Source organism: Rhinoraja longicauda, chromosome 14 (assembly GCF_053455715.1).
Source record: "Rhinoraja longicauda isolate Sanriku21f chromosome 14, sRhiLon1.1, whole genome shotgun sequence".
NCBI classification, from domain to species: Eukaryota; Metazoa; Chordata; class Chondrichthyes; order Rajiformes; family Arhynchobatidae; genus Rhinoraja; species Rhinoraja longicauda.
In genome coordinates, this window is record NC_135966.1 from 31,396,686 (window position 1) to 31,422,406 (window position 25,721).

Consider the following 25,721-nt stretch of genomic DNA (forward strand, 5'->3'; position numbering starts at 1 on the left):
GTGGTCACGCATACTCCCCCCTGTGGTCACGCATACTCCCCCCTGCGGTCACTCAAACTGCCCCCTCGGTACTGATGCAGCTCTTCGCTGGCTGTGACAGGCCTGGAGGGTGACTGTGTCGCTGCGTCTGGCTTCACAGCGCTGGGTAACCGGGGGACAGGGTAGACCAATGGCCCTCAATCTGAGTAACACCTTCCCTCGATGCACTGCCCATTGGTTGGGGTAGGGTGGCAATGGCATCACGTGATCACAATCCTAGCCCCTACACCCGGCCGAACCGTCACCAACCAATGCTCACCTCACGAGAGACAGCAGGCGCCACTCAGTGTAGAAGGAGAATGGTTTTGGACATGGGTTCACCGAGCTCCAACAAAGAGTGGGTTTGTGAAATGAAGGGCGAGGAATGGGCTCCAACACTGCAGGGGAAAGTACCATCTGGGATTCTCAACACTTCACTGGTGAACTCCCTGGGATATCCCAACGTGGAAACATGGAACTGCAGATGCTGGGTAGGTAAAGGTTGACAGATTCTTCATTAGTTTACTTTAGTTTAGAGATCTAAACAGGGCCGTCGGCTCATAAAGACTGCACTGCCCAGCAATTCCTGCACCTTACCAATATCATACACACACCAGGGACAATTTACATTTATACCAAGCCAATTAAAGCAAAGATCTCGGAGAAAACCCACGCAGGTCACAGGGAGAACGTCCAAACTCAATACAGACAGCACCCATAGTCGGGAATGAACCTGGATCTCTGGCGCTGCAAGACAGCAACTCTACCACTGCACCACCGTGCTGTCACAACAGGAGTCCGGTTATGGGAAGAAGGCAAGAGAATGGGGTTCAGAGTGATAGATAGGTCAGCCATGATTGAATGGTGTGGTAGAATTGATGGGCCAAAATGGCCTAATTCTGCTCCTATAACTTATGTAAAGTACTCAACGTGCTGGAGTAACTCAGTGGGTCAGACAACATCGCTGAGAATATGGATAGGTGACGTTTCAAGTCAAGGCTGAAGAAGGGTCCCAACCTAAAAGGTCTCAACCTTTCCCATGTTCTCAAGGGATGCTGCCTGCCGCGCTGAGTTACTCCAGCACGCTGATCCTTTTGGGATGTCCCAAGGGTGGCTGGGTTGCCCGGCCTCCGCAGGGCAAATCTGCTGTGTGAATCGGCGGCGTGCAGTCTCCAGCCTGGCTGTCCCCCTCTGCACGGACTGTCCGAGCCCTCTCGTCCACCACACCGCAGGGCAGGCTCTCCTACAGCACTAACTACCATCACAAACCCTAGCCGTGAGTTCGGCTCTGTAGCAGCCCGGCACACAGAGCGGGCACAGCTCGCTGGCTCCCGGCCGCTCTACGTCATGTCATCGATGATGGAGCACATGGCCAGGTCCTTGTCGCTGACCTCCTCCTCCTTCACCAAAGCCCCGGCCTCAGCCCCGGCTGGACACAGGTGCCTCCCTCCTCCATGGGCTCGGACTTGGGCCGCAGGTGGGGGCCGCAGACAGGTCATCGGGCAGCGAGGACAGGCTCCCCTGGATCAGCTCCAGCACGCGGTCCAGGTGTTTCTGGAAGCGCTCGGCGGTCTCCAGCCGCTGCCGTTTCTGCACCTCCATCATGACCCTCAGCGTCTCGCGGGCCTGGTGCGGACGGTACTCGTTGATCAGGTGGTGCATGTGAACAAAGAGCAGCTTGAGGTCCTCCAGCTTCTCCTCCCGCTTGATGCTGCCCGGACTCTTGATCAGGATGTCCAGCATGTCCAGGAAGTTCACCAGGATGGACATGTTGAGCTTCTTCAGCTCCTTCTTGTGGTCGAACTGCAGGGGATGCAGCCTCTCAATGCCCTGTCCCTCCAGCGGCCGGATGATCAGATCGTCACACTGGAAATGGTTGCCGAACATGGTGTAGTTGTCCCGGATGGGTGGCGGGGGCTTGGGGGCAAAGCCCTTGCGCACGTTCTCATCCGTGTACTCCTTGTAGTACTGGGCTGGAGGGAGGGGCAAAGCACTCACCTGCTGAGGCTCACCCATGGCGCCTGATCTCAGTCGGCCTGAAAGGGAGAGCGATACGTTCGTTAGACACTCAATAACACTTTATCATCAGGTGTACCCAAGTAGATATCAGTCTGAAGAAGGATCCCGACCTGAAATATCAGCCATTCTTTCTTTCCAGAGATGCTTCCTGACACAGATAGCCACAAAATGCTGGAGTAACAGCGGGTCAGGCAGCATCTCTGGAGAAAAAGGGTAGGTGACTTTGGAACCCTTCTTCAGACTTTAAATGTCTGTTACCCATCCTTTTTCTCTAGAGATGCTGCCTGACCCGCTGAGTTACGCCAGCACTTTGTATCTATCTTTGATATAAACCAGCATCTGTAGTTCTTTGCTTCTACACACAAGTTCATGTTATTCCACTTTCGCATCCAGTCCTGACGCATTAGATGCAATTTACAAAGGCCAATTAACCTACAAGCTCGAACGTCTTTGGGATGTGGGAGAAAACCAGAGCAACCAGAGAAAACCCATAAGGTCAGGGGGAGAAGGTGCAAACTCCACACCAACAGCACCCAAGGTCAGGATTGAACTGGATCTTTGGCGCCGTGAGACAGCAGGTTGAGAATACTCTCCCGAAACACCTCGGGATGTGCCTCCAAGTTTAAATCTGCTGAATAAATTCCCCTGTAGAAATTCTGAGACACCACATCATTTCTAGGAGCAATGAACACTTAAACAGGAGTCATAATTGTCACTGACCAAGAAACTTGTGATGACAATGCGTTAATTCGTCATAAGCTACGGGAAGAAACAGGCTTTTCGGCCCACAGAGCCCATTGCCTCTGACATGCCAGGGAAAAGGACCCAATCTCTCCACAAAGCTGAAACCTTCCGGATCCTTCATCTCTAGTCTATCCTTCATCCTTCATCTCTAGTCTATCCTATGAACTGCATTCGTAAAGTATTCTGAGACAGTATGGTTGAGTATAGAAGTTTAGGATAATATGTTACAGTTGTACAAGACATTAATGAGGCAGCACTCGGAGTATTGTGTTCAGTTTTAGTCGTCCTGCTATAGGCCGGATGTCGTTACGTTGGAAAGAATATAGTTTGAGTTTAGTTTAGAGAAGATTTATGAGGCTGTTGCCTGGACTCGAGGGCCTGAGTTATAGGGAGAGGTTATTGCTTAGAGTGCAGGAGGATCAGGGGTGATCTTAAAGAGGTGTATAGGATCATGAGGGGAATAGATAGAGTGAATGCACAGTCTTTTACACAGAGTGGAGGAATGGAGAACCACAGGACATAGGTTTAAGATGAGAGGTGAGATTTAATAGGAACCTGGAAGGCAACTTTTTCACACAGAGGATGGTGGGTGTATGGAACGAACTACCAGAGGAGTCGCTGAGGCAGGTACAGTAACAGCATTTAAAAGACATTTAGATGGATATATGGATAGGACAGGTTTAGAGGGATATGGGCCAAACGCGGGCAGGTGGGACTAGTGTAGATGGGACGTTGGTCAGCAAGGGCAAGTTGGGCCAAAAGGCCCATTTCTATGCTGTATGACACTCTCCTCCCAGCTCACTCCCCCTTTACCTTCCCCGTATTCCCTCTAACCTCTCCTCCTCCCACATCCCTCCCAGGCCACCTCTCAACCCCCGTCCCCTCACTACCCTCCTCACCTCACCTCTCCCCCTTTCCCTATTGCCCCCACCTATCCGTCCCTCACCCTTGCCTTTTGCCCTCCTCCTCTCCTCACATCTCCCCTTCCCTCCCCCCCCCTTCCCTCTCCCTTCCCTCCCCCTTTTCCCCTTCCCTCTCACCTTCCCTCCCCTTCCCTTCCCTCTCCCCCTCCCCTTCCCTCCCCTTCTCTCTCCCCCTCCCCTTCCCTCCCCCTCCCCTTCCCTCCCCCTCCCCTTCCCTCCCCCTTCCCCCTCTCTCCCCCTCTCCCTCTCTCCCTCTCTCCCTCTCCCCCTCTCCTCTCCCCCTCTCCCCCCCCTCCCCTCTCCTCTCCCTCTCCCCCTCTCCCCCCCTCCCCCTCTCCCCCTCTCCTCTCCCCCTCTCCTCTCCCCCTCTCCCTCTCCCCCTCTCCCCCCCCCTCTCCCCCTCTCCCCCTCTCCCCCCCCTCTCTCCCCCTCTCTCTCTCTCTCTCCCCCTCTCCCCCCACTCCCTCTCTCCCTCTCCCCCTCTCCCTCTCTCCCCCCCTCTCCCTCTCCCTCTCCCCCTCTCCCTCTCTCCCCCCCCTCTCTCCCTCTCCCCCTCTCCCCCCCCTCTCTCTCTCCCTCTCTCTCTCCCTCTCTCCCCCCCTCTCTCCCCCTCTCTCTCTCTCTCTCCCCCTCTCCCCCCCCTCTCTCTCTCCCTCTCCCCCTCTCCCTCTCTCCCCCCCCTCTCTCTCTCCCTCTCCCCCTCTCCCCCTCTCCCCCTCTCCCCCCCCTCTCTCTCTCCCTCTCTCCCTCTCCTCCCCCTCTCCCCCTCTCCCCCTCTCTCCTCCCTCTCCCACCCCCCTCTCTCTCTCTCCCTCTCCCCTCTCCCCCTCTCTCCTCCCTCTCCCCCCCCTCTCTCTCTCCCTCTCCCCCTCTTCTCCCCCTCTCCCCCTCTCCCCCTCTCCCCCCTCTCCCCCCCTCCTCTCCCTCTCTCCCCCTCTCCCCCTTCTCCCTCCCCCTCTCCCCCCCTCTCTCTCCCCCTCTCCCCCCCTCCCCCTCTCCCCCCCTCTCTCTCCTCTCTCCCTCTCCCCCTCCCTCCCTCCCCCTCTCTCCCTCCCCCTCTCTCCCTCCCCCTCTCCCCCTCCCCCCCTCTCCCTCTCTCCCCCTCTCCCCCTTCTCCCTCCCCCTCTCCCCCTCTCCCCCCCCTCCTCTCCCTCTCTCCCCCTCTCCCCCTTCTCCCTCCCCCTCTCCCCCTCTCCCCCCTCTCTCTCCTCTCTCCCTCCCTCCCTCCCTCTCTCCCTCCCCCTCCCCCCCTCTCCCCCCCTCTCCCCCCCTCTCCCCCTCTCTCCCCCCCCCTCCCCCCCTCCCCCTCTCTCCCCCTCTCTCCCCCCCTCTCCCCCTCTCCCCCCCTCTCTCCCCCCTTCCCCCTCTCTCCCCCCCTCCCCCTCTCTCCCCCTCTCCCCCCCCTCTCCCCCCCCCTCTCCCCCTCTTCTCCCCCCCCCTCTCCCCCTCTCCCCCCCCCCCTCCCCCTCTCTCCCCCCCCTCTCCCCCTCTTCTCCCCCCCTCCCCCTCTCTCCCCCTCTCCCCCTCTCCCCCTCTCTCTCCCCCCTCTCCCCCCCCTCTCCCCCTCTTCTCCCCCCCTCTCCCCCTCTTCTCCCCCCCTCTCCCCCTCTCTCTCCCCCCTCTCCCCCCCTCTCCCCCTCTTCTCCCCCCCCTCTCCCCCTCTTCTCCCCCCCTCTGCCCCCCCCCCCTCTCCCTCTCCCTCTCCCCCTTACCCTTCCTTCCTCCTCTTCCTCCTCCTCACCGCGGCCTGGCCTGGCCTCGCCCCGCCCTCATTGGCCCAGACCAGGACAAGCGGCGTCTGATCCAAGCATCTCATTGGACAGCCGCGCTGCCACTCCGCCCCAGACATGCGTAGTGGGTGCTGCTGGACCAGCGCCCTCTGCGGCGAGCGGACACATTGCCCCGGGGTCGCGGGTTCGATCCCAGCTCCGGCCTCTCCACCAGCATCAACGCCAGCCCTCACCCCTGCGCCCCTTTTGCACGGACACAGTTGCACAGAGAGTGCAGGGAAGCGGGCAACCTTACTCAGCGTCTCACCGCGAACTTTTATTGGTCTTGGTTTAAGATTGCCACCCGCGAAACTGATAACAGTCATCTCTTACTACATGAGTACCGTTTAGTTTTGTAACAGGGTCTCGACCCGAAACATCACCTAATCATTTTCTCTGGAGCTACTTGCTGCCTGACCCGCTGTGTTATTCCAGCCTTTCTGTCTATCTTTGATAATAAGCAGCTGGAGTTCCTTGTTATCACATCTGACTCCGCTATTTGTGTAGGGGGGGGCTGCAGCTGCTGGTTTACACCGAAGGTAGAGACAGAAAGCTGGAATAACTCAGCAGCATCTCTGGAGAGAAGAAATAGGTGACGTTTCGGGTTGTGTCAATTCGAGTCGAGTCGATACATCACCTATTCCTTCTGAGGCACCAGAGATGTTGCCTGTCCCGCTGAGTTACTCCAGCATTTTGGGTCCGCACTCCAGCATTTTGGGTCCGCACTCCAGCATTTTGGGTCCGCACTCCAGGATTTTGGGTCTGCACTCCAGCATTTTGGGTCCGCACTCCAGCATTTTGGGTCCGCACTCCAGCATTTTGGGTCCGCACTCCAGCATTTTGGGTCCGCACTCCAGCATTTTGGGTCTGCACTCCAGGATTTTGGGTCCGCACTCCAGCATTTTGGGTCTGCACTCCAGGATTTTCTGCCTTTTATTGCAAACAATGAGAGGGACGGGGGCCCAGGAGAGCTCTCACCCTACAACAACAATTACAACAACAGAGAAAATAGGTGCAGGAGCCATTCAATGTGATCATGGCTGGGCATCTTGTCACCCTTTCTCCCGTCATGCAGCGACCCTCTGTGGCTCCGGTTTCAACATACTAGGAGCATGGAAACATAGAAAATAGGTGTAGGAGTAGGCCATTTGGCCCTTCGAGCCTGCACCGCCATTCAATATGATCATGGCTGATCATGGAGAACCAGCTGGGAACAGACATCACGACCTCCTCAATTCACTGTCACACCGAACACCACAGCCCCACCCGGCTCAGACATGCCCCGCAAAGAGTGGGTCACCCTGAACCGGCTCCGCGCAGGGGTCGGCCGGTTCAACGCCAACATGCATCGTTGGGGGTTGCGTTCATCAGCAGCCTGCGTGTGTGGAGCAGACCAGCAAACAGCGCAGCACGTCATTTTTGACTACATTGTCCTCTGTCCCCCTGGTGGAGGGTTAGACCTCACGGAACCTTGACAACAGCACATTGCACTGGCTACAGCGCCTAGAGGGCGTTACATAATTTCTGCTGATCATCCAACATCAATTCATCCAACAACATCAGAGTTCTAGGGGCTAGTGGAATCAAGGGATATGGGGAGAAGGCAGAAACGGGGTATTGATTGGGGACGATCAGCCATGATCACAATGAATGGCGGTGCTAGCTCGAAGGGCCGAAGGGCCTCCTCCTGCACCTATTTTTTATGTTTCTATGTTTCTAATACCCCGTTCCTGCTTTTTCCCCACATCCCTTGATTCCGTTAGCCCTAAGTGCTAAATCTAACTCTCACTTGAAAACATTCAGGGGATTGGCCTCCACTGCCTTCTGTGGCAGAGAATTCCACAGATTCACAACTCTCTGAGTGAAAAAGTTTTTCTTCATCTCAGTCCTAAATGGCCTACCCTTTATTCTCAAAAAATGTGATCCCTTGGTTCCGGACTCCCTCAACATTGGGAACATTTTTCCTGCATCTACCCTGTCCAATTCTCTTTAAGAATTTTATATGTTTCTATGATTCCCTCTCATCCTTCTAAATTCCAGTGAATACAAGCCCAGTCGACCCATTCGTTCATCATATGTCAGTCCTGCCATCCCGGGAATTAACCTGGTGAACCGACGCTGCACTCCCTCAATAGCAATAATGTCCTTCCTTAAATTAGGAGACCAAATTTGCACACAATACTCCAGGTGCCGGTCACCAGGGCCCTGTACAACTGTAGAAGGACCTCCTTGCTCCTAAACTCAAATACTCTTGCAATGAAGGCCAACATGCCATCAGCTTTCTTCACTGCCTGCTGTACTTGCATGCTTACTTTAAGTGACTGATGTACAAGCACACCCAGGTCTCGTTGCACCTTCCCTTCTCCCAATCTGACACCAATCAGATAATTTCACAAAATGCTGGAGTAACTCAGCAGGTCAGGCAGCATCTCGGGAGAGAAGGAATGGGTGACGTTTCGGGTCGAGACCCTTCTTCAGACTGATGTCGGGGGTGGGACAAAGGAAGGATATAGGTGGAGACAGGAAGATAGAGGGAGATCTGGGAAGGAGGAGGGGAAGGGAGGGACAGAGGAGCTATCTGAAGTTGGAGAAGTCGACGTTCATACCACCGGGCCGCAAACTGCCCAGGCGAAATATGAGGTGCTGCTCCTCCAATTTCCGGCGGGCCTCACTATGGCACTGGAGGAGGCCCATGACAGAGAGGTCAGACTGGGAATGGGAGGGGGAGTTAAAGTGCTGGGCCACCGGGAGATCAGTTGCGTTAATGCGGACCGAGCGCAGGTGATCAGCGAAGCGATCGCCAAGCCTGCGCTTGGTTTCGCCGATATAGATGAGTTGACATCTAGAGCAGTGGATGCAATAGATGAGGTTGGAGGAGGTGCAGGTGAACCTCTGTCTCACCTGGAAAGACTGTTTGGGTCCTTTGATGGAGTTGATGGGGGAGGTAAAGGGATAAAGTTTTCAGAAAACGGGGCTTCCCCTCCTCCATTATAGATGAGGCTCTCACTAGGGTCTCTTCTACATCCCGCAGCTCCGCTCTTGCTCCCCATCCCCCCACTCGCAACAAGGACAGGATCCCCCTCGTTCTCACCTTCCACCCCACCAGCCAGCGGATCCAACATATCATCCACCAACATTTCCGTCACCTACAACAGGACCCCACCACTGGCCATATCTTCCCATCCCCTCCCCTCTCTGCATTCCGCAGAGACCGTTCCCTCCGCAACTCCCTGGTCCACTCGTCCCTTCCTACCCAAACCACCCTAACCCCGGGCACTTTCCCTTGCAACCGCACGAGATGCAACACCTGTCCCTTTACCTCCCCCCTCAACTCCATCAAAGGACCCAAACATTCTTTCCAGGTGAGACAAAGGTTCACCTGCACCTCCTCCAACCTCATCTATTGCATCCGCTGCTCTAGATGTCAACTCATCTATATCGGCGAAACCAAGCGCAGGCTCGGCGATCGCTTCGCTGAACACCTGCGCTCGGTCCGCATTAACGCCACTGATCTCCCGGTGGCCCAGCACTTCAACTCCCCCTCCCATTCCCAGTCTGACCTCTCTGTCATGGGCCTCCTCCAGTGCCATAGTGAGGCCCGCCGGAAATTGGAGGAGCAGCACCTCATATTTCGCCTGGGCAGTTTGCGGCCCGGTGGTATGAACGTCGACTTCTCCAACTTCAGATAGCTCCTCTGTCCCTCCCTTCCCCTCCTCCTTCCCAGATCTCCCTCTATCTTCCTGTCTCCACCTATATCCTTCCTTTGTCCCACCCCCGACATCAGTCTGAAGAAGGGTCTCGACCCGAAACGTCACCCATTCCTTCTCTCCCGAGATGCTGCCTGACCTGCTGAGTTACTCCAGCATTTTGTGAATAAATCGATTTGTACCAGCATCTGCAGTTATTTTCTTATACTACCAATCAGATAATAATCTGCCTTCCTGTTCTTGCCACCAAAGTGGATAACCTCACATTTATCCACATTATAATGCATGTCATGCTTCTGCCCACTCACCCAACCTATACAAGTCACCCTGTAGCCTCATAACATCCTCCTCGCAGCTCACACTACCGTACAGCTTTGTGTCATCCACAAACTTAGAGATGTTACATTTGTCTAAATCATTAATATATATTGTAAACATCTGGGTTCCCAGCACCGAGCCTTGCGGCACCCCACTAGTCACTGCCTGCCATTCTGAAAAGGACCCATTAATTCCTACTCTTTGCTTCCTGTCTGTCAACCAGTTCTCTATCCATGTCAAACCCCTACCCCCAATACCATGTGCTCTAATTTTGCACATTGATCTCTTGTGTGGGACCTTGTCAAAGGCTTTTTGAAAGTCCAGATACACCACATCCATTGGCTCTCCCTTATCCATTCTACTTGTTACATCCTCAAAAAATTCCAATTCAAAGCATGATTTCCCCTTCAGAAATCCATGCTGACTTTGACTGATCCCATCACTGCTTTCCAAATGCGCTGCTGTAACATCTTTGATAATCGATTCCAGCATCTTCCCCACTACCGATGTAAGGCTAACTGGTCTATAATTCCCCGTTTTCTCTCTCCCTCCTTTCTTAAAAAGTAGGGTTACGTTGGCTACCCAGTCCACAGGAATTGATCCAGAGTCGAGAGAACATTGGAAAATGGTCACCAATGCATTCACGATTTCTAGGGTCACCTCCTTGAGTACTCTGGGATGCAGACCATCAGGCCCTGGGGATTTATCTGCCTTCAGTCCAACAGTTTACCTAACACCATTTCATGACTAATGTGGATTCCCTTTAATTCCTCCCTCCCACTAGATCCTTGGTCCCTAGTATTTCCGGGAGATTTTTTGTGTCTTCCTTAGTGAAGACAGAACCAAAGTAGTTGTTTAACAACACCTTCCACATTTATGCAGTAATGAAACAGCAGTGGAACAGGCCCTTCAGCCTGCAATGTTTGTGCTGACCTTAGAACATAGAACAGGAACGTTGAGGCCCAGTACAAGAAGGGACAGAGCCAGCTGTACTTTTTGAGAAGGCTCCGCTCCTCCAACATCTACAACAAGATGCTGTGGCTGTTCCACCAATTGGCTGTAGCCAGTGCCATCTTCTTCGCTGTCGTGTGCTGGGGCAGCAGGGTGAAGGCCGCGGACGCCAACAAGATTAACAAGCTCATCAGGAAGGCTGGCACAGTTCTGGGGGCGGAGGTGGATTCATGGGAAGTGGTCTTGGAGGGGAGGACGATCCTCAAACTGCGGAGCATCTTGGACAATGCAGCTCACCCCCTCCATGACACACTGGTCAACCTGAGGAGTACCTTCAGCAACAGACTGGTTCCACCAAGATGCAGTACAGAATGCCACAGGAGGTCCTTTTTCCCTGTGACTATCAAACTGTACAACTCTTCCCCCTCCTGTCATGGGGTAGACTGTCTCCCCGCCCCCCCCAATCTTTGCACATCCCCAATCCTTTCCACTTGTTACTTTAATTTCATGTATCTTGTGTTTTATGACTGTTGGCAGATCAATTTCCATCCTGGAATAAATAAAGTTCTCTCATATCATACAGCACAGGGACAGGCCCTTCAGCCCACAGTGTTTGTAATATGAATAATATTTAACTGATAATAATGCCAAGTTAAATTAATCTTCCCTGCCTCAACAAAAAAAAATATCTCCATCCCCCACAAGTCCATATGCCTATCCACAAGCCTCTTAAACACCAGTATTGTATCTGCCTTCACTGCCCCCCTTGGCAGTGCATTTTAGGCACTGACCACCCTCTGTGTAAAAAAACTTGCCCCACACATCTCAATAGACAATAGACAATAGGTGCAGGAGGAGGCCATTCGGCCCTTCAAGCCAGCACCACCATTCAATGTGATCATGGCTGATCATTCTCAATCAGTACCCCGTTCCTGCCTTCTCCCCATACCCCCTGACTCCGCTATCCTTAAGAGCTCTATCTAGCTCTCTCTTGAATGCACTCTCTTGAACAGGCAGTGCAAAGAGTGGACCAACTGTATTGGGTGGCACAATGACGCAGTGGTAGAGTTGCTGCCTCACACGCCAGACACCCGGGTTCAATCCTGACAACGGGTACTGTCTGTATGGAGTTTATACGTTCACCCCGTGACCGCATGGGTTTTCTCCAAGTTTCTTCCCACATCCCAAAGACGTGTGGGTTTATAGGTTCTGTAAGTTTCTGTATCACTAAAGTAAACTAAACTAAAGGAACAGGAATGATGATGGGGGGGAGGAAGGGATGGAGATGGTGAGGGGGCAGGAGGTTGGTGTGGAGCAGAGATAGCACAGACTAGAGGGACAAGTGGCCTCTATCCACCATGCACTGTAAAGATGCTGCCTGACCTGTTGAGTTTCACCAGTACTTTGTGTGCTACTATCAAAATCCTCATGGGGGAGTGTCTTCCTCAGTCACCACATGGTAGATGGTCTGAGCTGCACACTGTCACAGAGCTGTACAGTATGAAAACAGACCCTTCGGCCCACCTTGTCCATGCTGACCAAGTTGGCATTCTGGGCTAGTCGCACTTGCTTGTACTTAGCCCATATCCCTCTAAACCTGTCCTAACCATAATGTACAGAGTCCTTTACCCAGAGCAGGGGAGTCAAGAACCAGAAACCTAAAAATAGGTTTGTGAGAGAGGAAAGATTTAATAGGAACCAACTTTTCCACACAGAGGGTGGTTGGTATACAGAATGAGCTGCCAGAGGAGGTAGTTGAGGCAGGTACTATAACAACATTTAAAAGACAATTTAATTCAAATTTCACTGTACCTTAATTGGTACATGTGACAATAAATTGATCTTGAAATCTTCATCTTGAAATCTAACAGGTATATGGATAGGAAAGATGTAGAGGGATATGGTCCAAATGCGTGTAAATGGAACGAGTGTAGATCGGGTATTTTGGTTGACATGGGCAAGTTGGCAGGGCCACTGTTTCTGTGCTGTATGTCTGTCCAAATGTCCTTTAAAATTCAAAAGGACACAACGTGCTGGAGTAACTCAGCGGGTCAGGCAGCATCTCTGGAGAACATGGGAAGACGATGTTTCCATTTGGGAACCTTCTGCAGACTTTTCTTTTAAAAGCCATAATTGTATCCGCTTCTATAGATTCTGCTGGCAGCTTGTTACAGATACGGACTACCCTTTGAGTGCAAATGTTGCCCTTGAGGTCCCACAAATCACTCCCCTCTCTCCTTAAGCTGCGCCCTCTAGTTTAAGAATCCTGTAACTTCCGAGAACTGAAGATGCACTCCATAGTGGGGAGTGACGTTTGCTCCAAAATCAGTGTGGGTTTGCTGCACTGTTAATAAATCCCAGACAGGACCCGGGGGTGGGGGGTGGTGTGGTGTGTGTGTGTGTGTGTGTGTGTACACATTCATTAGCATTTGTTTATTGTTGTCACATGTATCCAGATACAGTGAAATGTGTTTGTTTGTGTGCTATTCAAAGGGATCAGATAATACTAGACATAAATACAATCAAGCCATAAGCAAGCACAACAGGTAGTACAGTGTGTGTGTGTGTGTGTGTGTATTTGTTTATTGTTGTCACATGTATCCAGATACAGTGAAATGTCTTTGTTTGTGTGCTATTCAAAGGGATCAGATAATACTAGACATAAATACAATCAAGCCATAAGCAAGTACAACAGGTAGTGCAAAGAGAAAAATACCAGAGTGCAGAAGTGTTATAGTGTTATAGCGTTATGGCATTACAGTCACAGAGAAAAAGAGCAACGTTCTCAATGAGGTAGGTTGGAAGATTGGCCACCCTAGCTTATGGAAGGGTCGTTCAGAAGCCTGATAACAGAGGGGAAGAAGCTGTTCCTGAGTCTGGTGGTGCGCGCTTTCAAGCTTCTGTATTTTCTGTCAGACGGGAGCGGGGAGAAGAACGAGGAATGATGGGGATGGAACAGGGACAAGTCTTTGATTATGTCAGCTGCTTTCTTGAGGCAGCATAAAGTATAGTTGGTGTCAATGGTGGGGTGTCTGGTCTGTGTGATGGTCTGGGCGACATCCACAACTCTCTACAACTCTCTGCAGTCTCTCACATACTTGGGCAGAGCTGTTCCTAAAAGAAGCAACCCGATGGTATGCTTTCTATGGTGCATCTGTGGGAGTTGGTGAGTTCTGGAGACTTGGTCAGCTTCTGCAACCCCTTGAGGAAGTGTAGGCGTTGGTGTGCTTGGTGGTGATGTTTACGGCCAGGATCAATACTCTCTCCCATCTCCCGCGGCGCCGCTGATACAGACGGTGACCCCCGCTTCCCGCGTGCGGTCACTACCTGAGGGGGGGGAGGGGCTGGAGTGGGGGGGCCTTTTCCAGCCGCCCCCCCCCCCCCCCCGTACCCCTCCATACGGTGGGCTCCGGCCCCACCGTCTCTGCCTGGATTCTCGGGGCTGCGGGGGCCACCGGGATGGGGGTGGGGGGCGGGATGCCGGGTAGACTCTCCCCTCCATCATGGGCGGCCTGTGACCATGTGCCACCGGTCACGGGCCTCGTGTCCACCCGTCATCACCATCAGCAACGGTCAGCCTCGCCGTAGCGGGGCAGGGGCTCCTGGGGCAGGGCAGACAGCGGCACAGGTCAGTGACACACACACACACACGCAGATATACACAGAGACACGCGCACGCACACGCACACGCAGATATACACAGACAGACACACACACACGCACGCAGATATACACAGAAACACATGTGTAGATATACACAGACACACACACACACACAGATATACAGAGACACACAGATATACACACACAGATACACACACACACACACACACACACATAGAGAGAGACACACACACAGATATACAGACACACACAGATATACACAGATACACACACACACACACACACACATATACAGAGACACACACACAGATATTCACAGAGACACACACAGATATACACACAGATACACACGCACACACACATAGAGAGAGAGAGACACACACACACACACAGATATACACACACAGATATACACACACACAGATATACAGAGACACACACACGCACACACATATACACAGATACACACACACAGATATACACAGACACACAGAGACACACACAAATAAACACACACACACACACACACACACACAGATATAGACACACAGATATACACAGACATACACACAAACCCACACAGATATACACACACACACAGATATACACACACACACACACACACACACACACACAGATATATACACACACACAGATATACACACAGATATATACACACATACAGATATACACAGACACACACACACAGACACACACAGATATAGACACACACACACACACAGATATACAATAGACAATAGATAATAGACAATAGGTGCAGGAGTAGGCCATTCAGCCCTTCGAGCCAGCACCGCCATTCAATGCGATCATGGCTGATCACTCTCAATCAGTACCCCGTTCCTGCCTTCTCCCCATACCCCCTCACTCCGCTATCCTTAAGAGCTCTATCCAGCTCTCTCTTGAAAGCATCCAACGAACTGGCCTCCACTGCCTTCTGAGGCAGAGAATTCCACACCTTCACCACTCTCTGACTGAAAAAGTTCTTCCTCATCTCCGTTCTAAATGGCCCACCCCTTATTCTTAAACTGTGGCCCCTTGTTCTGGACTCCCCCAACATTGGGAACATGTTTCCTGCCTCTAATGTGTCCAATCCCCTAATTATCTTATATGTTTCAATAAGATCCCCCCTCATCCTTCTAAATTCCAGTGTATACAAGCCTAATTGCTCCAGCCTTTCAACATACGAATATACACAGATACACACACAGATATACACCACACACACACAGATATACACAGACACACACACAAAGATATACACACAGATATACATAGAGCCACACACACAAAGATACACACAGATATACACAGACACACACACACACAGATATACACAGATATAGAGACACACTCAGTTACACACACACACAGATATACACACACAAACACAATTATACAGACACACACACACAGATGTACACAAAGACACACACATACAGATATACTCAGACACGTACACACACAGATATATATACACACACACACACAGACACACACACACAGATGTTGTTGTTGTTCGTCCTTCGGGTTCGAAGATGACCATGACTTCACTTTCAGTTGGACGATTGGTGACTGTGGGTCCGGATGTGACTGGTGAGGCCAATCCGGGCCCGGAAGGCACGCCCACACGTAGGACACAAGTGGATGGGTGCTGCAGTGGAAATGGAGGTAGCCCGGGCCTTGCGCGCGGTGCGTATCCTCTGGGCCTCTGCAGTGCGTCTGTTCTCTGCTGCACTGGCTCCAGTGGGGAGCTTGCTACGCAAGGTTGGACGGTCCAGAGCAAGAGACTCCCAAGTGCTGAGGCTGATGTCCAAGTCTTTGAGGGACACTTTGAGGCAGTCCTTAAACCGTTTCTTCTGTCCTCCTACTGTGCGCTTGCCCTGACACAGTTCTCCATACAGAAGCTGTTTTGGCAGTCGACTCTCGGGCATTCTGATGACATGGCCTGCCCATCTGGCTTGGGCTTTCCGTAGGAGAGTGTGGACGCTGGGGATTCCGGCCCGTTCCAAGACCTCTGTGTCGGGAATTTTGTCCTGCCACCTGATGTGAAGGAGTCTGCGTAGGCAGCTCAAGTGAAAATGGTTGAGCTGTTTGGCATGTCTGCTGTAGACAGTCCAGGTCTCACTGGCATAGAGAAGAGTGGTGAGTACCACTGCACGGTAGACCTTCAGCTTGGTGGTAAGGCTGAGTCCTCTCTGCTCCCAAACATTCCCACGGAGTCGCCCAAAGGCAGTGCTGGCCTTGGCAATCCTGTTGTTGACCTCAGCGTCAATGTTCACGACTCGCCAGAGTGTACTGCCCAGATAGGTAAAGCTGCCGACTGCCTGTAGGTTCTGCCCCTTCACCGTGATGTGTGGTTCCTGATAGGGCTTTCCAGGCGCTGGCTGGTACATAACTTCAGTCTTTTTGGTGCTAATGGAGAGACCAAAGTTGTCACAGGCCTGTGAGAAGCAGTCCATTTCATGCTGCATCTTCTGCTCTGTGCTGGCTTAAGGGCGCAGTCATCAGCTTGTGGCGTGAGGTCGTTCTGGTGTGCTCTGAACAGTTGGTGTTTCTCTGATAGCAGTGCCTGTATCTCTTCATCGTTCTCATCGAACCAGTCCTGGTTTCTGCGGGATGCTGGCCCGAGGTGTTCGAGGGCGGTGGAGTAGACTGCATCTCTAAAGACCACCCACCGTTCGTCAGTGCTGTCCTGGTCATCATGGTGTGTGTCCACCAGCTTGCCATCAAGGTCTCTGGAGATTTCTTCTGCAATTTTGCTGCTCTTCAGCTTGGAGACGTTGAGCCTCTTTGCAGTCTTCTGACCTTGGGGTCTTCTCATGGGCACGATGCGAAGCTTGAGTTTGGACACGATGAGGCGATGATCAGTCCAGCAGTCGGCACCACACATGGCCTTTGTCACTCTCACGTCCTGCCTGTCCCTCTTCCTGGTGATGACATAATCAATCAGATGCCATTGCCTGGAGCGTGGGTGCATCCAAGATGTCTTTTTACGGGTGGGGAGGCGGAAGAGTGTGTTGGTGATGACTAGGTCATGTGAGGCACACATCTTCAGGAGTAGCACGCCGTTGCTGTTGCACTTGCCGGTGCCGTGTCTTCCAATGATTCCTTCACACACAGATATACACAGAGACACACACAGATATACACAGAGACACACACACACACAGATATACACAGAGACACACACACACACAGATATACACAGAGACACACACACACACAGATATACACAGAGACACACACACACACAGATATACACAGAGACACACACACACACACAGATATACACAGAGACACACACACACACAGATATACACAGAGACATAGACACATGGACACACACACACACAGATATAGAGACACACACACAAACAATGGGGACAGACGCAGACATCGAACACAAACATATGGACACACAAACACAGAAAAATACGGACACAGATGGGCACACACAGAGACACACACAATAAACTGACACACACATAGGCATGCACATATAGACACATACACACAAGCATAACACAGACACACATTTAGTGTCTGAGGGAGGGGATGAGGAGGAGCGAGGGGAGAAGATGGGGAAGTGGAGGGAGGAGTAGGCAGCAAGGAGGAGTGGGGGAAAGAGAGGGGAGGAAAGGGCGGGAGGAGAGGAGAGGAGGGAGGGGAGAGGATGGGGAGGAGAGAAAGAGGGGAGGTGGAAATGAGGAAGGGAGGGAGGGAGAAGGCGGCGAAGAGAGGGGAGGGAGGGGGTGAAGAGGGAGGGATGGAGGAGGGAGGGAAGGCACGGAGGAGGTGGAGGGGTGGAGGGGAACGGGGGAACTCTCTCCTGGGGACGGGCTCACCGCTGGTCCGGGCTCCGACACCGCAGTATTGGTGATCGCCGGCTCCATGCCCCCGTCCCCCTGATCCGTGGCCCTGCCCGTGTCCGTGTCCGTGACCGATCCGTGTGTCTGGACGTGTGACTCCTCCGTGGGCTCCTTCCCCGTCCGACACCGCTCAATGTGGGTGACCCGAAACCTAGCACGAGAGGGTGAGAGACCAGCAGACAATCCCAGCTCAGACCAGTAGACAATCCCAGCTCAGACAGAGACCAGTAGACAATCCCAGCTCAGACAGAGACCAGTAGACAATCCCAGCTCAGACAGAGACCAGTAGACAATCCCAGCTCAGACACCAGCAGACTATCCCAGCTCAGACACCAGCAGACAATCCCAGCTCAGACACCAGCAGACAATCCCAGCTCAGACACCAGCAGACAATCCCAGCTCAGACACCAGCCGACAATCCCAGCTCAGACAGACCCCAGTAGACAATCCCAGCTCAGACAGAGACCAGCAGACAATCCCAGCTGACACCAGCAGACAATCCCAGCTCAGACACCAGAAGACAATCCCAGCTCAGACAGAGACCAGCAGACAATCCCAGCTCAGGCACCAGCAGACAATCCCAGCTCAGACAGACACCAGCAGACAATCCCAGCTCAGAGAGACCAGCAGATAATCCCAGCTCAGAGACCAACAGACAATCCCAGCTCAGACACAGACCTGCAAACAATCCCAGCTCAGACACCAGCAGACAATCCCAGCTCAGACAGAGACCAGCAGACAATCCCAGCTCAGGCACCAGCAGACAATCCCAGCTCAGACAGACACCAGCAGACAATCCCAGCTCAGACAGAGACCAGCAGATAATCCCAGCTCAGACACCAGCAGACAATCCCAGCTCAGACAGACCAGCAGATAATCCCAGTTCAGGCACCAGCAGACAATCCCAGCTCAGACACCAGCAGACAATCCCAGCTCAGACAGAGACCCGCAGACAATCCTAGCTCAGGCACCAGCAGACAATCCCAGCTCAGACAGAACCAGCAGACAATCCCAGCTCAGACTTGGTCCATGCCGACCATTATTCACCCATTCCTACTCGTTTTATGTTATCCCACCTTCTCATCCACCACCCTTCACATTTTTTGATCAGTAAGGGTGTCAGGGGTGATGGGGAGAAGGCAGGAGATTGGGGTTGAGAGGGAAGGACAGATCAGCCATGACTGAATGGCAGAGTAGATTTTTAATGGGCCGAATGGCCTGATTCTGCCCCTAGAATTTACGAACATTGGGGGAAATTTACAGAGGGACAATTAACCTACAAACATCTTATGGATGTGGGAGGAAAGTGGAGCAGCTGGAGGAAACGCAGACGGTCACAGGGAGAGCAGGCAAACTCCACACAGACAACAGCAGCGGCCAGGATTGAACCCGGCGCTGCGCTATCTCACACACACACACACACAAGGGGGGGGGGGGGGGGGGGGGGGTTACCTGCCCACGGAGAAGACAGTCACCTCGCCCCGCAGTGGGTGGCTCCGTGCCTGACCTACCGCTGACCTGCTGTGCAGACTACAGTGCAGACACACCGCGCGGGGATCCCCCGTCCCGCCCCCGTGCACCGTGTGGTGGTGAGAGGTGGGAGGGACGGAGAGTGTGGTCAGCGACTCCGGGAACAGCGGGCTGCAACAACAAACGGGCAAGGGGTCAGACACAGAGTGAAGCTCCCTCTACACCATCCCATCACTCACAACTACCTACTTGGGACTGGGCAAGCCTCATTAAGGTTAACGGCTCTTTGTTGGTCCCCATTCACTTTGGGAGGGATGTCCCGTGTTTGGCCAGCTGTACTCGGTCTGTATGGAGCCATTCCTGCGCCTTCTTCAGACGAGGTTGGCAGGCCTGGCTTTGCCAGGATCGGGGGTGGAGGTGGTTCTCTCGGCCTATGCCGATGATCTACTCCTGATGTTCACTGACCCTATAGACCTGCGGAGGATGTTTGAGTGCCAGCAGGTTTTCGCGGCTGCATGACCCGCCGGGATCAACTGGGAAAGGTGTTCCAGACTCTTGGTGGGTCAGTCGAAGGTGAACTCCCAGCTGGAGGAAATGACACCTGCACCACGCACCTCCTCTACCTGGGGGTCTACCTGACAAATAAGGGTACGGTGTAGCCAGCTAAAGAAGGGAAGAAACATCACCCATTCCTTCCCTCCAGAGATGCTGCCTGTCCCGCTGAGTTACTCCAGCATTTTGTGTCTCCGTTCCAGTAAATTGTAGGCCATCATGGAATGTTGATGAACAGAGGGACCATGGGATCTGAGTCCATCGTTCCTGAAAGTGGCAACAGCCGAGGGTGGGTTGAGGGAGTGAATTGCCTTGCTTGCCTTCAGAAGCAGGGGGAGAGAATTCTTGTTTACTTCTTCAAATAATTGAATCAAAGTTGTGAGACACGATCTCCCGCGCACAAAACCATGCTGATCACCCCAAATTAATCCTGGCTAGGCAGGTTTTATACAGGTTGAAGATACTTTCTGAAAGATACAGCATGGACACAGGTCCTTCAGCCCAATAAAGTCCACGCCAACTACCGATCGCCCGTTCACACTAGTTCTATGTTATCCCACTTTCTTATCCACTCCCGACACACCAGGTACACTTTACAGAGGCTCTCCCTCTGCGCCACCGTGCCGCCCTTGATGGTGAGGATAACGGTACGGTGGGATGGCGGATCAGGTCAGGGGTGGGTCAGGCCACATGTGACTGGTCCCGCGGGGCCCGGCGCTCCGCGTCCTCTCACCTGTGTTCTGGCAGCTTCATCTCTTCGTGCTCCTTCAGCATCTCCTGCAGAGCCTCCGCATTAGCTGGGGGAGGGGGGGAGGCACAAAGAGGGGGGTCAGCACCACCAACAGTCAGACATTCATCCCCGCCCCCCTACAATCAGTCCGAAGAAAGGTCCTGACCTGAAACGTCACCTGTCCGAGTTCTCCAGCGATGCTGCCTGACCCGCTGAGTTACTCCAGCACTTTGTGCCTTGTTCAGAAACAGATTCTTCCCAACAACCATCAGGCTAGAGAACACTGCGAACTCCAAACTAAACCCCAAACTACAAGCTGCCTGCCCTGTACTAGGGACTTCAGCTTTGTATTGTGATGGTTACCTGGTATAATGATTATTCATTAATTGCATTATTGATTTGTATATATTGCGTTATTGTTTTATTGCGTTTACAGGCCTGTTAAACTGCAGCAAGTAAGAATTTCACTGGTCCCTTGTCAATACACTTGATAATTAAACACTGGAGAAAAGGAATAGGTGACGTTTCGGGTCGGGACCTTTCTTCAGACTGATGTTGCCTGACCCGTTGACTTTCCCCACATTTTGTGTCTATCTTCGGTATAAACCAGCATCTGCAGTTCCTTCCACACATTATTAAACACTCTTCCCTCTACGATTTCATTTAAGATTAGTGAAGAATAGGATGTAGCAGTAGAGCCGCTGCCTCACAGCGCCAGAGACCCGGGTTCGATCCTGACTACGGGTGTTGTTTGTACGGAGTTTTCTCCGGATGCTCCAATTTCCTCCCACACTCCAAAGACGTATGGTTTGTAGGTTAATTGTCTTGGTATAACTGTAAATCGTCCCTAGCGCATGGGATAGAATTAGCGTACAGGGGTAATCGCTGGTCAGTGCGAACTCGATGGGCTGAAGGGCCTGTTTCTGCGCTGTATCTCTCACCTAAACTAGACAGTAAAGTGAAGCCAGTGCCGCTGTGTCCACGGAGTGTTTGATGGGACGGTGCAGAGACAGCAGCACGTCAGAGACCCATCTTTGCTCCACCAAAGGATCTCACCTTTGTTGTCGAGGATACACTGCACAATCTGCCCTAGCGTGTCCTGGTTTGTATCGTGAACATCTGCAGGGAAAGGTAAGCACAGGGAGAGGGGCAAGTATTGAGTATAGAGGCTGTGCATTAGGCTACAGTTGTACAAGACATTGGTGAGGCTGCACCTGGAGTATTGTGTTCAGTTCTGGTCGCCCTGCTGTAGGACAGGTACATGGATGTAGTTAAGCTGGAAAGTGTGAATAGATTTACAAGGATGTTACTGGGCCTGGAGAGCCTGAGAGGTTGGGTAGGCTAGGACTTTATTCCTCGGAGCGCAGGAGGATGAGGGGAGATCTTATAGAGGTGTATAAAATCATGACGGGAATAGTTAAGGTAAATGCACAGAATCATGAGAACCATAGATAAGTTGAATGCCTACAATCTTTTACTAAGAGTATTCGGAATCAAGAACGAGAGGATATAGGTTTAAGGTGAAAGGGGAAAGACTTTATAGGAATTTGAAGGGCAACATTTTTCATGCAGAGGGCGGTGGATATATGGAACAAGCTGCCAGAGGAGGTAGTTGAGGCAGGTATTCTAACAGCATTTAAAGGACACACATGTAATGGACAGGAAAGGTTAAGAGGCATTTGTGGTGTGGTGTGGTGGGGAGTGGTATGGTGTGGTGGTGTGACTGGACCAGTGCGGTGTGGAATGGAGTGGTGGTGTGGTGTGACTGGACCAGTGTGGTGTGGAGTGGAGTGGTGGTGTGGTGTGACTGGACCAGTGTGGTGTGGTGGGATATGATGGGGTGTGGTGGGGAGCGGTGGGGTGCGGTGGGGTGCGGTGTGACTGGACCGGTGTGGTGGGCCCTGGTCACAGTGGACACTGACCCTCATCCTCCGGCCCGGCCTGCCGCTCCGTGTCCAGCTGCCGGAACGTGCGGCACCGGTAGCCTCTCTCCTGCAGAAGGCGGCACAGCAGGATGCCCAGCAGCCCTGTCACGAAGAACACCAGGATGGCAGCGAAGATGGTGTAGAGGCCCTGAGGACGAGCATCCTCTTCACTTCCCTCATTCTCCATCCTCCACACTCGTCTGAAAGCAGAAAGATGCCTCGATCAGTACGGCCCTTTGTAGTATGGCCGTTACCTCCACAGTCACAGATTCACATGGCACGCAAACAGATCCATGCCCCATCTACACTAGACCCACCTGCCCGTGTTTGGCCCATATACCTCTAAACCTTCCCTGGAGAAAAAGGACGGGTGTCGTATCGGGTCCGGACCCTTCTTCAGACAGTCTGACGACAGATCTCCAGGGTCTGAAGAAGGATTCCAATCCAAAACATCACTTTTCTTTTTCTTCAGAGTTGATGCCTGACACGCTGAATTACTCCAGTACTTTGTGTCGATCCTTCTAAACCATTCCTATCCATGTACTTGACCAAATGTCTTTTAAAATGTTGTTATAGTACCTGCTTCAAGTACCTCCTCTGGCAGCTCGTTCCATACACCCACTGTGTGAAAACATTGCCCCTTTGGTTCTTATTAAATATTTCCCCTCTCACCTTAAATCTATGTCCTCTGGTTCTTGATTCCCCTATTCTGGGAAAAATCCTCTGCATTCACCCTATCTATCATGATCTTCCGCACCTGTATAAGATCAACCTCCTACACTCCAAGGAATAAAGTCCCAGTCTGCCCAACCTGTCCCTATAACTCAGGCTCTCGAGTGCTGACAACATCCTCATAAAACCTCTCTGCACCCTTTCCAGTTTGACGACATCTTTCCTATAACACAGTGCCTAAAACTGAGCACAATACTCTAAATGTGGCCTCATCAATGTCTTATATAACTGCAACTTGATCTCTCAACTTCTACACTCAATTCTCTGACTGACGAAGGCCAACATGCCAAAAGCCACATCATGGTTACACACAGTTGTGCAGTGGGTAGAGCTGCAGCCTAATAGCACCTGAGACCTGCGTTTGATCCTAACTTCAGGAGCTGTCTGCTGTCACTCTCTGTGTAAACAACTTATCCCACACATCTCCTTTAAACTCACTGTAAAGTATGCCCTCTAGTCTTTGACATTTCCACCCTGGGTAAAAGGTTCTGACTGTCCATCCTATCTATGCCTCTCATAATTTTATAAACTTCTATCAGGTCTCTACTTAGTCTATGATGTTTCAGAGAAAATAATTCAAGTTTGTCCGACCTCTCCCAGTAGTTGATATCAGGCAGCAAACCTCCTCTTCACCCTCCGCAAAGCATCCACATCCTACCTGCACCGGGGCGACCAAAACTGCACACAAATGCAGCCTTTTTTTAATAAAGTCACAACATGACTTCTTGGCTCTTCATGCCCCGAACGATGAAGGCAAACATAATGTACACCTTAGATAGACACAAAATGCTGGAGTAACTCAGCGGGTCAGGCAGCATCTCTGGAGAAAAGGAATAGGCGAAGAAGGTTAATATAAGAAAATAACTGCAGATGCTGGTACAAATCGAAGGTATTTATTCACAAAGTGCTGGAGTAACTCAGCAGGTCAGGTAGCATCTCGGGAGAGAAGGAATGGGTGACGTTTCGAGTCGAGACCCTTCTTCAGACTGAAGAAGGGTCTCGACCCAAAAGGTCACCTATTTCTTTTCTCCAGAGATGCTGCGTGACCCACTGAGTTACTCCAGCACTTTGTGACTTTCTTCAATGTAAGCCATCATCTGCAGTTCCTTCCTCTTTTACCACCCTACCTACTTATGTTGCCACTTTTAGGGAGCTGTGGACAAGGACCCTGAGATTCCTCTGTACATCGGTGCTGTTAATGGCCATGCCATTACGTGAATAGGAAGGATTTGGAGGAATATTTCAATGAGTCTATGACTCTATTAACTGGAGACTTTCCATTTGCATCTGACCTCCCAAAGTGCGACCACCTCGCACTTGCCGGGATTAAACGAGCAGGTAAACCCCTCCAGTCATTTGGAGCAGTATTCCACGGGTGAGTATCATGCACGGAGCTCCAACCCCCGACCCTCCCTCCCTCCCTTGCCACACTCTCACCTGACGGAGCACTACCTGTACGACGCGGGTCTGTCTGTGTGTCGGTGTGTTTAGCTGAGTGCGTCCTGCCGCGGGTGAGGGTAGGGGAGAGCGGGGGGGGGGGGAGACCGCAGCCAGGGACCATGGGCTGAAACAGCAGCAGCCAAGGACATCTCACTGTCCCCGCAACTCTCCACCGCAACACAGATGCGAATCTAATGCAGCCGGCGTGCCAGAGCAGAGGTATCTGTTTACAACACCAACCTTGACTTGGTGTGAAGGTCTGAGTGTCAGCATCACGATGCATCCTCACTCAGTGTGTGTGTGTGTGTGCCTGTGTGTTGACGTCAGACCACTGACCCCCCCCCCCCCCCCCACCTCCCTTCCCTCTGGGGCACAGAGAGGAGAGGGGGATGTTAATCCTCTCCCTATCACCGCTCCGCCCAGACAACTGAAACCCAGCCTCAGCATCCCTCTCCCTGCTCCATTAACCTTCTCTGTCTCCCCCTTCATAACCGCTGCAAACCTTCTCTGCATCATCACAGCGGGACAAGCTGCTGCTGCAGCAGCTGACTGCACCTGCTGCCCCTCCCACTTGCATTTAATGCACTGAGGGAGGTGGGCTTCAGGTGAGGAGGGGTGGTCGCATCTGAACTGCAGCAGCTGAGCAGGGCAGAGAGGGGGAAAACAACACGGGCAGTGATGTACCCTGCAGAACCGCCCCCTCTCCTCACTACCCCTCTCCCTCCTCATATCCCCTCCCTCAGGGTAAACATAATCTTTTACCCCCAGGGTAGGGGAGTCATGAAGCAGTGGACATAGGTTTAAGGTGAGAGGGAAAGATGCCGCCTATACTGCTGAGTAACTGCAGCTTTTTGTGTCTGCCTTCGGTTTAAACCGACATCTGCAATTCCTTCTTACACATTAAGATTT

At 52.3% G+C, this 25,721-nt stretch overlaps 1 protein-coding gene and 1 pseudogene across 1 annotated transcript; both read right to left on the reverse strand.

Moving 5' to 3' along the window:
• Positions 1–18,003, reverse strand: med7 (mediator complex subunit 7). Its single transcript, XM_078411651.1, is given in 4 exon segments — positions 1–1,441; positions 1,444–1,503; positions 1,506–2,054; positions 17,940–18,003. Coding segments are annotated over 3 exon segments (672 nt in total). The 5' UTR covers positions 2,035–2,054; positions 17,940–18,003; the 3' UTR covers positions 1–1,358.
• LOC144599750 (RELT-like protein 1) lies at positions 13,606–24,933 on the reverse strand (annotated as a pseudogene).
• Positions 24,934–25,721: the final 788 nt, after the last annotated feature.